Genomic DNA, 14,115 nt, shown 5'->3' on the forward strand with positions numbered 1-14,115 from the left:
TAACACACATGGCAAGAAACCATTCAAAAGGAGATGGGCAGGTGACTCCTGTGCAGTTAGAGCACAAAGGAGGGGTAGTGAGTTACAGACTGTTGTTATGAAACATAAAATCAGTGTCTGTATCAAGTCCATGATTTTTTGAGCCTAGAAGAGGTTGTTTTTTTTATGAATTTAAGCTCCCAGGCTCACTTTATCTAGTCTTTCTATTAGATACTGAGTGAAACATGGTGAATAATAATTAAAAATCGCTCTTTAATGCATGACCAAACTTACAATACAGTCTACATCACCCGTTGTAATAGCTTCCAGTATTGGCTGCTCAGTGCTTCTGAAAATCAGCCTTCATGAAAATGTCTCAGATTGGACACTCTTGAAAATTTTGTCCTAAATGCTCAGAGCAAAACATAGAGTTGGGATCCTAACCAGGAATATTGCCTAGGTCTCATGATAACCCATGCTCTGCCCACAAGATCAACTTCCTTTCATAGAGCTTCATCTGTGAGGGAAGGAATGCTTGTAATTCCCAATGATGTCAGTGGTAGTTTGAGTGCTTCCATTAGCTAGAAGAAGGGAGTTGGCTCTTTGCAGAATTAGGCCCCTATGCTGTGCAGCAGAGCTACTGCTACTGCAGAAATTTTTAAAAGCACCTATGTTAGTCATTTGGGCAGAAAACGTCAAAGACTTGGTTTTTAAATTTTACCAATGAAAACAGCAACTGCTAAGAAACGTCTAAATATTATTGTAGCTGAGATCTGCAAAAATGCTTACAATGCCCACGGTTGTCTCCCAGCAAGGGCCTCTAGGCACATCTGCAGGATCAAGAGGAGGTGGTGTAACATCACTGTTGTTCACTGCAGATGAGTTATAGTAGCTAAACAAGGTCCAGTATGTAATGTTCTTTATCGCTACTTCTTCAGTCAGCTAAAACAGAAAAGACATATCCATCTGAAAATGTCTAGTGTTGGACCTAAACCAACACACCAGATCAAAGCACATATCAGACACAGAGGGCAAACCATAATAGCATCTAGGGGCTTACCTACAAAGAGACCTAGTGTGCAGCAAACCATGCTGTGCATCTACACTAGCATATTTGCCTGCCATGCTCTAATTGGCTGTGTGGACCGTGCCACTGCACACACACAGCCCCATAGTTTTGAAACAGGAGTACAGGCAGTCCCCGGGTTACATGGATCCGACTTACATCGGATCCCTACTTACAAACGGGGTGAGGCAACCCCGCACTAGCTGCTTCCCCCCAGCAGACTAGGGAGACGCGAAGCTAGCACCCTCCCCCCCCAGCAGACCAGGGAGATGCGGAGCGGCTTTTCTCAGCAGACACCTCAGCTTGAGAATAAAGGACTGAGGGAAGTGAGGTGTGGGAGAAGAAAACTGAGCTCTGGAGAAATGTTTGGCTAGAGTTTCCCCTACAATATGTACCAGTTCCGACTTACATACAAATTCAACTTAAGAACAAACCTACAGTCCCTATCTTGTACTTAACCCGGGGACTGCCTGTACTAGATGAGTCCTAGAGAACTTGATCTGCCCTTTTAAGCAGTTTCATGGTTAATAGAGATGGGTGCGGTCCCCCCTTCCCCCTGCCGTATAGAACCATTGCAGCTCAAGAAATAAACAGTCTTGTTCATCATAAAGTTCATACCACGGCTGAAGTGGTGCATAGACCTTACGTTCTGCTGTGGAAGGGTGGACATCGCTTTCCCTGAAATCACTTTTAAACAGGTCATGCATGACGCATGAATGGAGAAAGCTGGAAATAGAGGCTGAATGCATAAAATGTTGCCTTTGCAGAGCCTGCTGCTGGCAGTGCTCCTACTGGCCCTGAGTCCGATCCCTTTGCTCATGCTAATGGACACCTGACTCCAAGTGCAGCTCACTGCTTGTGACCAGGATCTCTTATGTTGTAAAATTTCATTCAAGGTGAGAAAAGGCATCAGAATTTGGGCACTGTCAACAGAGAGATTGCACTTTGTGGATGTTTTCCACAAAGATTCAGAGGGAGCCTTTACTGATTGTTTTCACTTGATCATTTTTCAGGGCAGAATAATCTTCCCTGATTCCTTTTATTGTTCTCATTTTCAAGTGTTTTTCTGTGGATCATTTAGACACGTCTCCCTTTCTAATGCTCTTTATCTGTCAGCAGCACTCCAAAGACAGATGTAAAACCCATAGCTGAGGTGGTGCACTAGTAGAAACTGCAAACCTTGTCCGATAAAAATATTCAAGTTGCCCTAGTATTCAGCCATTACAGAAGAGAATAATCTCTCTGCCCACATGCATAATAGAAGTTTGTACATCTCTAGTAGCTGAGAGTGGCTCAGTCGGGTTTCTCCAGTTTCTCATTTCTGAGAGTGGTAACGTAGCATTTCCAAAATGTGGTATTAACATTTCCATTTTGAATAATGAATGAACAACTGGAATCCATGCATGAAAGTCTTAGAGGAATGGTGTCTCCAAGCAGTTGTTCAGTGGGGATGATTTGTGAAAAAAACTTTTATATGCATCTGAATAAAAAATTCAATAATACCCTATTGCAAGGAAGCCTTTTGTTCCGGTTAGCTATAAAAATCATGATCACACACAGATTTTGTTTTCTTTCACTGTAGTACTACTTACCTTTTCATTGACATCATCCATTAAGGCCAATAAAAAGGTATAGAGGTTCCCAAGGAACAGAGCAAAGATACGTCCCAGCTGCCATTTCAATCCAATGCGAGGATGGTAATCCTCTAAGGCAGCAATGGTTTCAAACAGTGGAGGACAAAACATTCCTAGCAAGGACATTACAATTTCAACCTGCCAAATGAGGGAATCGCTGTTAATAATAACAAGAATGATGTTATTTTCAGTACTTATCAAAATTAGATCTTAGAGGATTTTGAATATCAAGGCCACTTAACTGCCTATAAAGAGGAAGCTGACATCTCTTTTCAGAGTCTGCAATTTTCCATGAATTCAGGTCAGGAAATGTATTAACAGTACATAGTGCTGAGACAGTTATGCTATGCATGTTGCCAGATTAGTCCCTGCTCCTTATTAACGAAGTCCAATTACAGTAATAAGGCTTAAACAGTGACACATCTGCACAATTTAGCGGCTGCAGGCAGTTAGTCAGCAAATGATTGGAGCTTTTGATGGGCTTATGAGGTGTTTTGAGCTAAAATGACTTCAGTTCCTGGCATATCTAATTTACTCTTTTTCTTACAGTCCCAAAGGCTTACTAATGTGGGTTGACCTACACATTTTGCCAGAACATTTATGTTATCAGAAAGGTCAACAGAAGATGCTCTCATGACCCCAGTTCTGTAAGGAGCTTGCTAACCGCAACTCATATTTACTTTAAAGTCAGCTGAAGTCTTTCAGGATCCAGTCCAATAATCCTATTTTAATATAGAAAGAATATAATAGAAACTAAGCTCTCAACCTGTGCATAAAATCACCTTGATTTCTTTTTGAATGCGTGTCACCTTCACACTTTTAAGAACATGTTGCTGACTAGGGGGAAAACATACCTGGAACTCTGATTTGTTATAAAGTCAGTAATGATGCATAGACTCTATCTTTGGTCACACATGTACCTTACTAAGAGAAGGAATGCTGGCCAGAAGTTGGTCGTGAGGAATATTACTTTCTTTTGGAAAAGTGCCACAAGTTCTTAAAACATCAGTAGGAAAGCCCCATTGGTTAAAACTGACTAAAACTTTTCTGAAGGAAAATTTTTCTGTTGGAAAATACTGATTTGGCTAACTTGACAATTTTTTTTCAGGAATTATCAATTTTGTGAAAATTCTCTCAGGAAATGATCTAAACATTTAGTTTGGGCTTTATCATTTCAACTTGTATTTAAGAACATAAGAACGGACATAGAGACCAAAGGTCCATCTAGCCCAGTATCCTGTCTGCTGACAGTAGCCAATACCAGATGCCCCAGAGAGAGGGAACACAAGTAATCATCATGCAATCCCTCTCCTGTCATCCATTTCCAGATAAACGGAGGCTAGGGACACCATTCCTACACATCCTGGATAATAGCCAATGATGGGCCTAACCTCCAGGAATCGATCTAGCTCTTTTTTGAACCCTGTTAAAGTCCTAGTCTTCACAACATCCTCTGGCAAGGAGTTTCACAGGCTGTCTGTGCACTGAGTGAAGAAAAACTTCCGTGTGTGTGTGTGTGTGTGTATAATATTCAACAAAAGTTGAAATGATGAAGTTCAAATGAAACATTTTGATAAGGTCAAAACAAAACACATTCAGGAATACTTCATTCTGTGAAAAATTCTGAGATTTCAACTTTTCACCCCAAAATGTAGCAAAACTGGATGTCAACGTCTTGGCATTTCCTACAGGCTGGAAATTCTATTTTTCAACAAGCTCTATCAGAGAAGGACAGAAGGGATCTCAATTTAACTATTTTATCTGAAGGGAAGGCACCTCTAACAACCGAGGACCCTTCTACTACAACACTGTATGTCAATACCAGCTATGAGACTTGGGATAAAATTCTCCAAAGCACTTAAGTCCCATTGAATGTTAATGGTACTTAGTTGAAGTGACTTAAGATACTGTGGGTGGAACAACCTTATGGCAGAAAATACTAGAACTTGGATCAAATGGCAGACCTGTGGGGCTCATGCTGTGGAGCTAAAAAATAGCAGTGTAGATGTTCCCTTGTGTGCTGGAACCTGGGCGGGTCTCAGTGCCTGAGTTTCAGCCAAACAGGAATGTTTACATAGCTATTTTTAGCTCTGTAACATGAGCCCAAGTAAATGTATCCAAGCTCTGAAACTATCCACCCCCTTTGTTCAGATATACACGTTGGTGCTTTTGAACATTTTAACCTTAATCCTAAAAGGAGACTTGAACTCACAATATTTTGGCTTAGCAGCTGTCTACATGCTAACAATTACTTCACTTGTCTCCAACCCAAGTCTATGCCACAGAAAATCAGAAACAAACTCTTCTTACCTCATTTCTTTCATACCACCCTATGTTTTGCATTTTTGAAAAATTCTGGGACCGTTTAACCACAAAATAAATAAGGTAGCCACTTCCACACAAGCAACATATGATAAGCACATTTGCCAGAACCCGAAGGAATCTTCTCAGATGGATGTTCTCATCTTTGTTACTTTCTTGTTCATCCACAATAGATTCCTTTAAATAGATACATTTTAAAGAATTGTAGCAGACAGACAGAGTCATGGAATTTTTTGGCCAGAAGGGACAATTAGATTATCACAGACTATAATATTTCATCAGTTACCCCATGCTGTTATTGAGGACAAATGCTTTAGCCAAACACTAGGCAATCTCCCAGAAAGGCACCCTGTCTTCATTTGAAGACATCAGAAGATGGAGAATTTACCATTTACTTGGGAAGTTTTCCCTAATGTTCCACTAGTTAATCACTCTCACTGTTAAACATTTATGTTTTCATTTTCCAGCCATTGGTTCTCATTAAGCCTTTCTTTGCTAAATTAAAGAACTGGTTAAATGCAGGTTCTGAGTACTTTCCTTCACCCCCTCCCCAGGAAAGTAACTCCTAACCTGTATTCAAGCTTCTCAATCTTATTTTTGATAAGCTGTAACAGAATGATACGTCTCTTGTTATGAGGACTTTTCTCCAGTCAGATCATTTTTGCATCCTCTCCAATTTTTCTAGATTTCTTTTGCCTCTGGTTTCCTAAAAATCTCTATATTGTCCACTGCCCTACTAACCGTGGGTTTTTTGTCCTGTTGTCATTAGCTTCCCTTATCAATTTTCAGAGGGGTAGCCGTGTTAGTCTGAATCTGAAAAAGCGGCAAGGAGTCCTGTGGCACCTTATAGACTAACTGAAGTGTAGGAGCATAAGCTTTCGTGGGCAAAGACCCACTTCGTCAGATGCATGCATCTGACGAAGTGGGTCTTTGCCCATGAAGCTTATGCTCCTACACTTCAGTTAGTCTATAAGGTGCCACAGGACTCCTCGCCGCCTTATCAATTTTGTGCACTTGATAATTTAATTTATATCAATTGCTCTGTCTTCCCCTTTTCCCCATTGGTTTTATATATATATTAATTTCTAATTTCTGTCTTCTTTTTGCTCTCTTGACTGTGAAATCATGGCTTTTTGGACATTTAATAAACTCTTCTTAAAGAAGTCTCAATTTTCATTCATAAACATTCAAACATTTTTTCTGTTTAAAGATTTCCTCCCTATTTCACTCAACATTTTCCTCCACTTTGGGGAAAAAATTGGAGTTTTTGAAGCATATATTTGTTTGCTTGGGTTGCCTGAATTGAATGTAATCAGGTCATAATTTTTTGTTAGTAGGCAAACACTATTCCAGTCCAGTAATTAAATACTTTGTCACAGTGAGGTACATAATAGTTTCTTCATGTTAGATATAATATTGTTTGCATTGGAAATATCTATATATCTATAGAAACTAATGGACTTCCAGCATAAGCCACCCAAACTGAAGTTCCCTATAACATGTTTTTTCTTTTCACACATAGATGAGTGTTAAGGAGTAACTCATCCTGTTCTCTGATTTGATTTGGTGGTTTGTAACAGAGCCCCACCAGTGTCCTCTCCTGGCCTCTGTCAGTTAGAATATTGGGCTGTATGCATTCAAGATCCTGCTCTTCTGAGTTACCAATAAAATAGGTAAAGAGCATTAAATGTAGAGTGCCACCCACTTTTACTGACTTTGACCTTCCTTAACAGCTTATAACCGTGATTATAACATTCCAATCATGTGAATCATCCCTCCCATTTACAGTAATGCTAATTATATCAAATTTCTTCTTATTAATAAGGCATTCCAATTCCTCTTGCTTGTTACCCAGCCTCATATCACTGGTATCTAAGCAACTGAAAAAAATGTCTTTCCTTCACATGCTTTGTAACATTAGTTCAGTTTATTCTCCACACTCTTGAGTTTGTAGCACATTTGTCATCTTAGCACCCTTTCCTTGCCTTGTACATTTATTGTAATGTCTAAACATACACTTATTAGACCACCTGTGGAACAAATTTGTGCTTTCAGAACCAGGAAGATTGGTATCCAAGGTGTGTCTTAATTACAGCTGGGTAGAACCATTTTTTCAAAGTATTGTAAAGGATTTTCCCCATACTAGAGCTTTTTTTAAAAAGCCCCTTACACCTCAGCTTGATGTGGCATTTTTCTGAATTGTTGGGATCCTAAATCTTCCCTATCTACCTGCTCACTCCTACAATAAAAGGAAAAGGTTCAGAATGGTTCAGGCTTTTCAGGATTGAGCCAAAAGCAATTTAAAAACAACCCCCCCCCCCACTACCTTGGCAGCTTGTGCCAATAATTTTCTCTGGAGAGTTCCCAAAAGCCCTAAATCAAATACACCTTTAAAGCTGGTTCTTTTGTAGCAAAGATCCTTCTGTTTTTATCTGTTTTGATGCATATGTGACCTCCCTTCTTTTTTCAAGGTCTCACTTTGAGTGTGAATAATGTAGCAAATTAAGTTCAAGAAATTCAAGGACTTTGTGGCGTAGGATTCAGCTAAAAAATTTGTATGGTATCAAATTGAATATAACGTTTTAATCACTGACTTTTCCTTCCACAACAATATAAGCATTTGGTTTCTCATTATATAAAATCATTTGAGGTATGTAGATACCTACATTTCTCTCTGCTCCTCTCAAAAATTCTAGAGATGTTTTATCCAATTCATTTTATATTTGGCTCTTCTGTGCACAGAGCTGATCCCAGCAGGTTGAAATGTTTCAAAAGAGACTTTTTGAATAAAAAAGTGGCTTTTTGAATAAAATGTTAATGGAAATTTTCTGTAACACCAAAACTGAATATTTTAGGGGTTAATAATTTTAAAGTTAAAAGTTCATTCATTTTTGTTCAGTTTTCCATTAAAATATTCAGTGTTCACTTTTCATAACCAAAATGTGTTAGCAAAACTTGATTTTTAAATTGAAAATGTTTTTTAAAAACTGACAACTTTTTCAGTTGTTGACTTCTGGATTTGTATTGAAAATCCAAAACTTTTCATGGGATATTAATTTTTTTCTGCAAATAACTGGCATTTTCCCACCAGCTCTATAGTGGATCTTCTCAGTATTTGCTTTTTCCATAACAATTTTCTTTAGAATTAATACAATATGGGTCCAGCTTTTTTCTGAAATAGATCAGTATAAATTCACAATGACTCCATTAACATCAGTGGAGTTATGATTTATACCAGCACAACTGAGGCAGAATTTGGTTGGTACTTGTAACATGATAATAAAGACACAAATGCAAATGTACACAAATACCTTCTTGTCCATCCTCCTTTCCATAAATATGTAATGAGTAAACAAAGAATGTTTGGCAAAAAGACTCCCCCATCCTCTTCATTCAAGTTTTGCTTGTATGGTGGCAGATTGTGAGAATTAACACAACTTCTACACTGAAACTAGAGATGGACTCCAAACCACACTCTTGGATCTGAATTCCCTTGTATATTTTTTGGGAAAGTTCAAGTGAGTACATCGTGGTTAGGACTAATCTCTCTCATTAGCACAATTCCACAGACTTTTGCTGGCAGAGCCAGTGGGTCTCATTTTAGCTTTGATATGGTGTGAGAGCAAGGAGGAGACACAAGAAATCATGTAGCCCTGGTCTACACTAGGGAGTTTTCAAAATAACTCCCCTTATTTTGAAATAACAAGTGGAGTGTCCACACTACCAAGCCTGTTATTTCAAAATAATGGGCTTGTTACAGTAAAACTCCAATAGTCCGGCATCCAATTGTACGACACTCCCGATAGTCCGGCATCAAACTGGCAAGAGCCTAGTGAGTGAGCTTCTGCAAAAAAACAAGTTACAAGGCAGCAGCTGAATTGAGCGAAACCAGATGGGAGTGAGTCAGTCTGCCACTGGCATTGTGTGACGCTGGACAGTGCTTGTGCTACAATAAAAAGGGTTAAAAATACTTTATATACAATATATACTCTGTGTGTGTGTGTGTGCGCGTGTACGTGTGTGTATATATATATATATATATATATCCATCTTATAGTACCTCCTGATAGTCTAGCATATCCGATAATCCGGCATCACCTAGGTCCCAAAGGTTCCGGATTATCGGAAGTCTACTGTATTTTGAAATAACTCCTGCTTTCCACGATGAATAATGCTAATTTTGAAATAGCTATTCTGAAATACTGGTAGTGTGGATGCTCTAGTGCCACTATTTAGAAATAACGACTTCCCTGAATAATTCAGACTAATTACTCTCCACTGCTTCCTGGAGCTCTAAGTAGAAGTAGCGCATCCACATTAATGGAGCCTGCCTCAGAGGGTATGTCTACACTTGCCCCCTAGTTCGAACTAGGGAGGCAAATGAAGCATACCGAAGTTACTAATGAAGTGCGGGATTTAAATATCCTGCCCTTGATTAGCATATTTGCGGCTGGTCTCCATTTTAAAAGGCCGGTCGCCTGATTTAACTTGCCACGTGTAGTCCGATCCAAAACCCTTCCCTCGAATTAACTGTTACTCCTCATTGCACGAGGAGTAACAGTTAATTCGAGGGAAGGGTTTTGGATCGGACTACTGCGTCTACATGTGGCAAGTTAAATCAGGCGACCGGCCTTGTAAAATGGCGACCGGCTGTCAATATGCTAATCAAGGGCAGGATATTTAAATCCTGCACTTCATTAGCAACTTTGGTATGCTTCATTTGCCTCCCTAGTTCAAACTAGGGGGCAAGTGTAGACATACCGAGAGGCTTCCCTATAGTGTGGACATGCTAGTTTGAAATAATTATTTCAGGAGTTGTTATTTCAAAATAATTTCCTAGTGTAGACATGCCCACAGGGAAAAGCCCCGGAGATAGGATAACCAGCCTAAGAAGGAGCATGGATTAAGTTAAATATTGAATGGCTTATAAAAACAATCCTATTTCTTAAGCTGAGTCTCTAAGGCAGCAGACTAACACAAATGCCAGTAAGGCCATGAATTTGGACAAGAATCGTATCATGTGCATGCTATGTTGGGAAGAAGTGGAATTAAAATTAACATCTGAATCCAAACTGCTGAGCCCTGCTGCTTCTGTAAGTGAAACAGGGGAGAAGGCACATAGGAAAGATTAAGCTCCACAATAATATCTCAGTTCCTTGCAATTGAAATCCACTCATTTATGCCTCTCTGAAGTTTCCTACTCCATTCTCCAGAGGAAAGTAAAACTGCTGTAGTCTTCTAAACCCTAAATATGGAAATGAGTACAGAACATATGAACTAGAATCACCATAGCTAATCGCTGTATCCCAGGGTTGCTTTGGGATGCTATTTAGATAACCAACTTATTGTCCAATTTTCCCTTGAAATTCTGCTAAGGTAGATTCTGATAGCCTATCCAGAGGCAGGGAGCTCTCTGTAGAGAATGTGTATTGCATTTGGCTCTTACCTTGAAACTGGTTGTAATAGATGCAAATTTGTTGTCTGCAGTTTCTGGGTTGCCAATGAGGTAATCCCAACTTGTGAACATTTTCCAGCTGAAAGTGAAATTATTGTCATCCCCATCTCCTGTGCTTTCATTGGCATTTCTGGCCATCCTGTGTGACGACACAAATGGCAAGGTGTTTACTTGCCAAATATTATTCAGCCACCAGGCACCCTTGTATGCTATACAAAAATTCAGACAAATTGTCATTCCTAGTAAATAAGGAAAACAAAGCTGAGACTCTATGTGGCAGTATCTGGTTTGTTTCTGGTTGTAGCTATTTTCTTAAAATACATACCTCTGGTTTAAGGAGGCCTGAGTTCATATATCATGAATCTATTATTGCCTCAGTTTTATTTGATTCCTGAAAGTCCATTGGAGAGGGTCCAGTGGAGGGCAACAAAAATGATTAGGGGGCTGGAGCACATGACTTATCAGGAGAATCTGAAGGATTTGGGCTCGTTTAGTCTGCAGAAGAGAAGAGTGAGGGGGGATTTGATAGCGCCCTTCAATTACTTGGAGAGAGGTTCTAAAGAGGATGGGGGAGAGGCTGTTCTAAGTAGTGACAGACGGTATCAGTAATGAAGCCACTTAAACTTCCAAAGGAAGAATTTTGGCAATTTGGGTGGAAGGAGAGTGACAGGTGTGATGTAGTGTTAGTACCTTGCTGGTTGCTGTGCTTGGGCTGTGGATGACCCTTTGTCTGTAAGCACTGCCCAGCGGGGGGCATCTTGAGGGCCCCATGACAGTGACCCTACCGGTTAAGAGAAGGGATGGAACAAAAGAAGTGAATGTTGGGGGAAGGGTCACTTGCTGGTTGGGAAACATGAAGAGAACAGCCTAAGCTGAGGGGCTAGGAGTGATGGACCCCTAACCCAAGGTATCTGAGGCATCCTGGCTCTGACTCCTGTAGCCACGTCTATGCTGTGCTGTATCCTGGAGAAGCAATAAACCCTCTATTCTACTGGCTGGCGGAGTCTGTTCTTGCTGCTATGGGGGTGCAGCGTTGGGGGAACTCTGACGCAACGTCACAACGGGAGCTTAAATAATTTGCCTGAGGAGGTTACTGAGGCAAAGTTACTAGAAGAGTTCTGGAGTTTACTAGATGAAACACACGAGCTTAGTTCAAAGGACAATTCTAGATGAGTGCAGAGAGATGGACCAAAACACAGAAGGTCCTTTACAGCCCTTATTACCTATGACCTGGGATTAATGAGGAAAATGCTGAGGCAAACTGCAAAGGTACTTAAACAAGTCTCTCCAAATATTGTTGAAATGGCAGACATTTACAGGTGTCCTAATACTACTTAGCAGTCTTAAAACATGTGTGAATGGTGGCTGGCAGTTCTGAAAAGAGGCCTGAGAAGAGAAGTCTTTGATTATATCCAGAGGCAAGACATCTCACCATGCCCTAGTTACATATCCCTGTCCTGCCTTGGAGAGGCCTTATCAAGGATTGTCTCTATGGCACTCAGCCTTTGCTCTCTCTGGCTAGGCTGCCAGGAAAAGCTTCCATTGTTGACAACTATAACTTTTGTGTCATGGATTCCAAACCCCTTGGAACTGGGCTGAAAATGGCATGCCATGCTCCTAAATATGCTATTTTGACAATAAGTGAAATGCAATACAGGTTACTTTGAATTTCGGAGAAAAAGGGAAAAAAAACATTAAACCCAAAGAACTGTACTTACGATCTTATGACAACCATCAGGCTGTAGCCAAATACACTAACTCCAACCATGAAATATGCCATCGGTAGCCTGTATTTCAACCAGCCAATTGTCCGCTGGTTGTTGTAGTACCCATAAAAAACAGCAGAATATTTGATATAACCCTAAAGAAACAACAAACACAATCCCACACAGTAGTTTGATTCCTTATCTGTTACATGCATTTCTTTTACAAGAATGAAGGCCATTGCATTGTTTTAACTTATTGTTTGTTTGTTTTTTGGTAAATGTTGTTGCAAGTTAAAAGAGAAAAGTCTATTTAACAGTGAGGTTTTTTAGTTCCAATAATCTTGGGTTAATCTTGGGTTTTTAGTGATCAGCTTCTGAAATGCAGCTCCACTGATACCTTGATCAAATGCCTGTGATAGACATACTCTGCCTCTCTACTGACCAGAAGAATCTCTCTAGTGAGGGGAAGCAAGTCAGAGGGTGAAATTTGAGGAGTGAGCTGAACCTGTCCACTAATGAAGACTTCTTCTCTATCTGAGGATGACTCTCTTCTCCTTGTCTTAGATGCCTCTTTGATAGTTCATAGTTTGTCACTCTAGGTGATAAGCATAATCCTGGACCAAACACCCTAATTTTCTGAAAATTCTGAGGTGAATCCAAAACAATTTGGTCTCCCTCCCCTCCCAGGTCCCATCGCATCTACCTGAAACCTTCTCTTCTAATTGGAAAATGACTGACTTTCACCCAGTGCATCTGTGATGGATAGGAGGAGTGCTGGCCTTTTCTGAACATCCCAGCATTTGGTGACTAAAGGGGTTAAACTCAGGTAGCTAGGGGATGTTGGCAGGGAGCAAGGAGAGCCAATGGGAGAAGGTATTGAGATTGAATTGGAAGATATGCTTGCCTGCCTGCCTGCCTGCCTGCTGTTTTTCTTGTGAGAATTTTAAGCCAGGAGTTGGGGGAACATGAGGATTTGAACCAGATAGGACTACCATGCCTACAAAGAGTATTGGGCATGGAAGTGGACTGGACCTTGAAGCACGGATATGGGAGTAGACGAGGAATGACTTTTGAGTTAGACATGATCCCTTATGCCTCGTGAAACAAGGTTTACAGGATCAATCAGCAAAGACTTTCCTTGTCAACCAATCCCTGTCTTGACTGCCGCTTTGTGCCGACAAACAGCTGAGCCGGCACAACGCGGTGGCCATTTTTATTCTAATGAAGCGGGGGATATTTAAATCCCCGCTTCATTGACTATGTCGGTATGTCTAATTTACATGCCTCTGTCAGCAGAGGCATGTAGTGTAGACATACCCTTAGTTGTTCTGTAGCACATAGCAATCAGTTATGCTTTATCAAGTATATCTTTTTGTTTTGTTAATAAAATCAAGTTTTTTTAAGGAGACAGTTTGATTCTTGTGCCCTGGGAGGCAACAGGATGTCTATGTATGCATGCCTAAGACTGAGAGGTCAGCTATCAGAAATTGCAGTTTGTTTTCTCTTTTTTTCAAGTTCTTTTGTGGTAAAAGAGCTTGGGGGAACCCCTCTGGAAGAAGTCCAAGTGCTTTCTTCCTGAGTTCAAGAAGAAAGGGTTTTTTTGTTTCACTTGGTGATGGCAGCTATCTTCCAAGGCCAGGGAATCTGTGATCTTGGGGAGCTTTTAAGCAGAGGCGTATAGAGGCAAGGTATTTTTAAGGTCTCTTGCAGGCCCCCACCTTCTGCACTCAGAGTGCCAGAGTGGGGAACAGCCTTGCCAGCATCTCTCTTTTTTGGATGGCTTAGCTTCTAATACAAATTCATGCATTCCTAAAATCAAAATTATCTTTAGTCTTTTCCATGAAACCACTACTCTGATGACCTAGCAGCAATCAGGAAATACTCTGTTCTCTTCTGAAATGGAGCTATGTTTTATTACCCCCACAAGTGGACATTCACTGAGTTCTTATTCCT

The 14,115-nt window shown here is 40.4% G+C and overlaps 1 protein-coding gene across 1 annotated transcript in view; it reads right to left on the reverse strand.

Moving 5' to 3' along the window:
- TMC2 (transmembrane channel like 2) overlaps positions 1 to 14,115 on the reverse strand; it is a 62,639-nt gene that overhangs the window by 26,477 nt on the left and 22,047 nt on the right. The window contains exons 9-13 of the mRNA XM_089776580.1: positions 12,175 to 12,317; positions 10,448 to 10,595; positions 4,990 to 5,178; positions 2,638 to 2,817; positions 769 to 921 (exon numbers count right to left, since the gene is read on the reverse strand). Of these exons, the coding sequence (XP_089632706.1) occupies positions 769 to 921; positions 2,638 to 2,817; positions 4,990 to 5,178; positions 10,448 to 10,595; positions 12,175 to 12,317 (813 nt within the window). The remainder of the gene's footprint in view (positions 1 to 768; positions 922 to 2,637; positions 2,818 to 4,989; positions 5,179 to 10,447; positions 10,596 to 12,174; positions 12,318 to 14,115) is intronic.

This window comes from Pelodiscus sinensis, chromosome 2, assembly GCF_052426305.1.
Source record: "Pelodiscus sinensis isolate ZL-2025 chromosome 2, ASM5242630v1, whole genome shotgun sequence".
Classification (NCBI taxonomy): Eukaryota; Metazoa; Chordata; order Testudines; family Trionychidae; genus Pelodiscus; species Pelodiscus sinensis.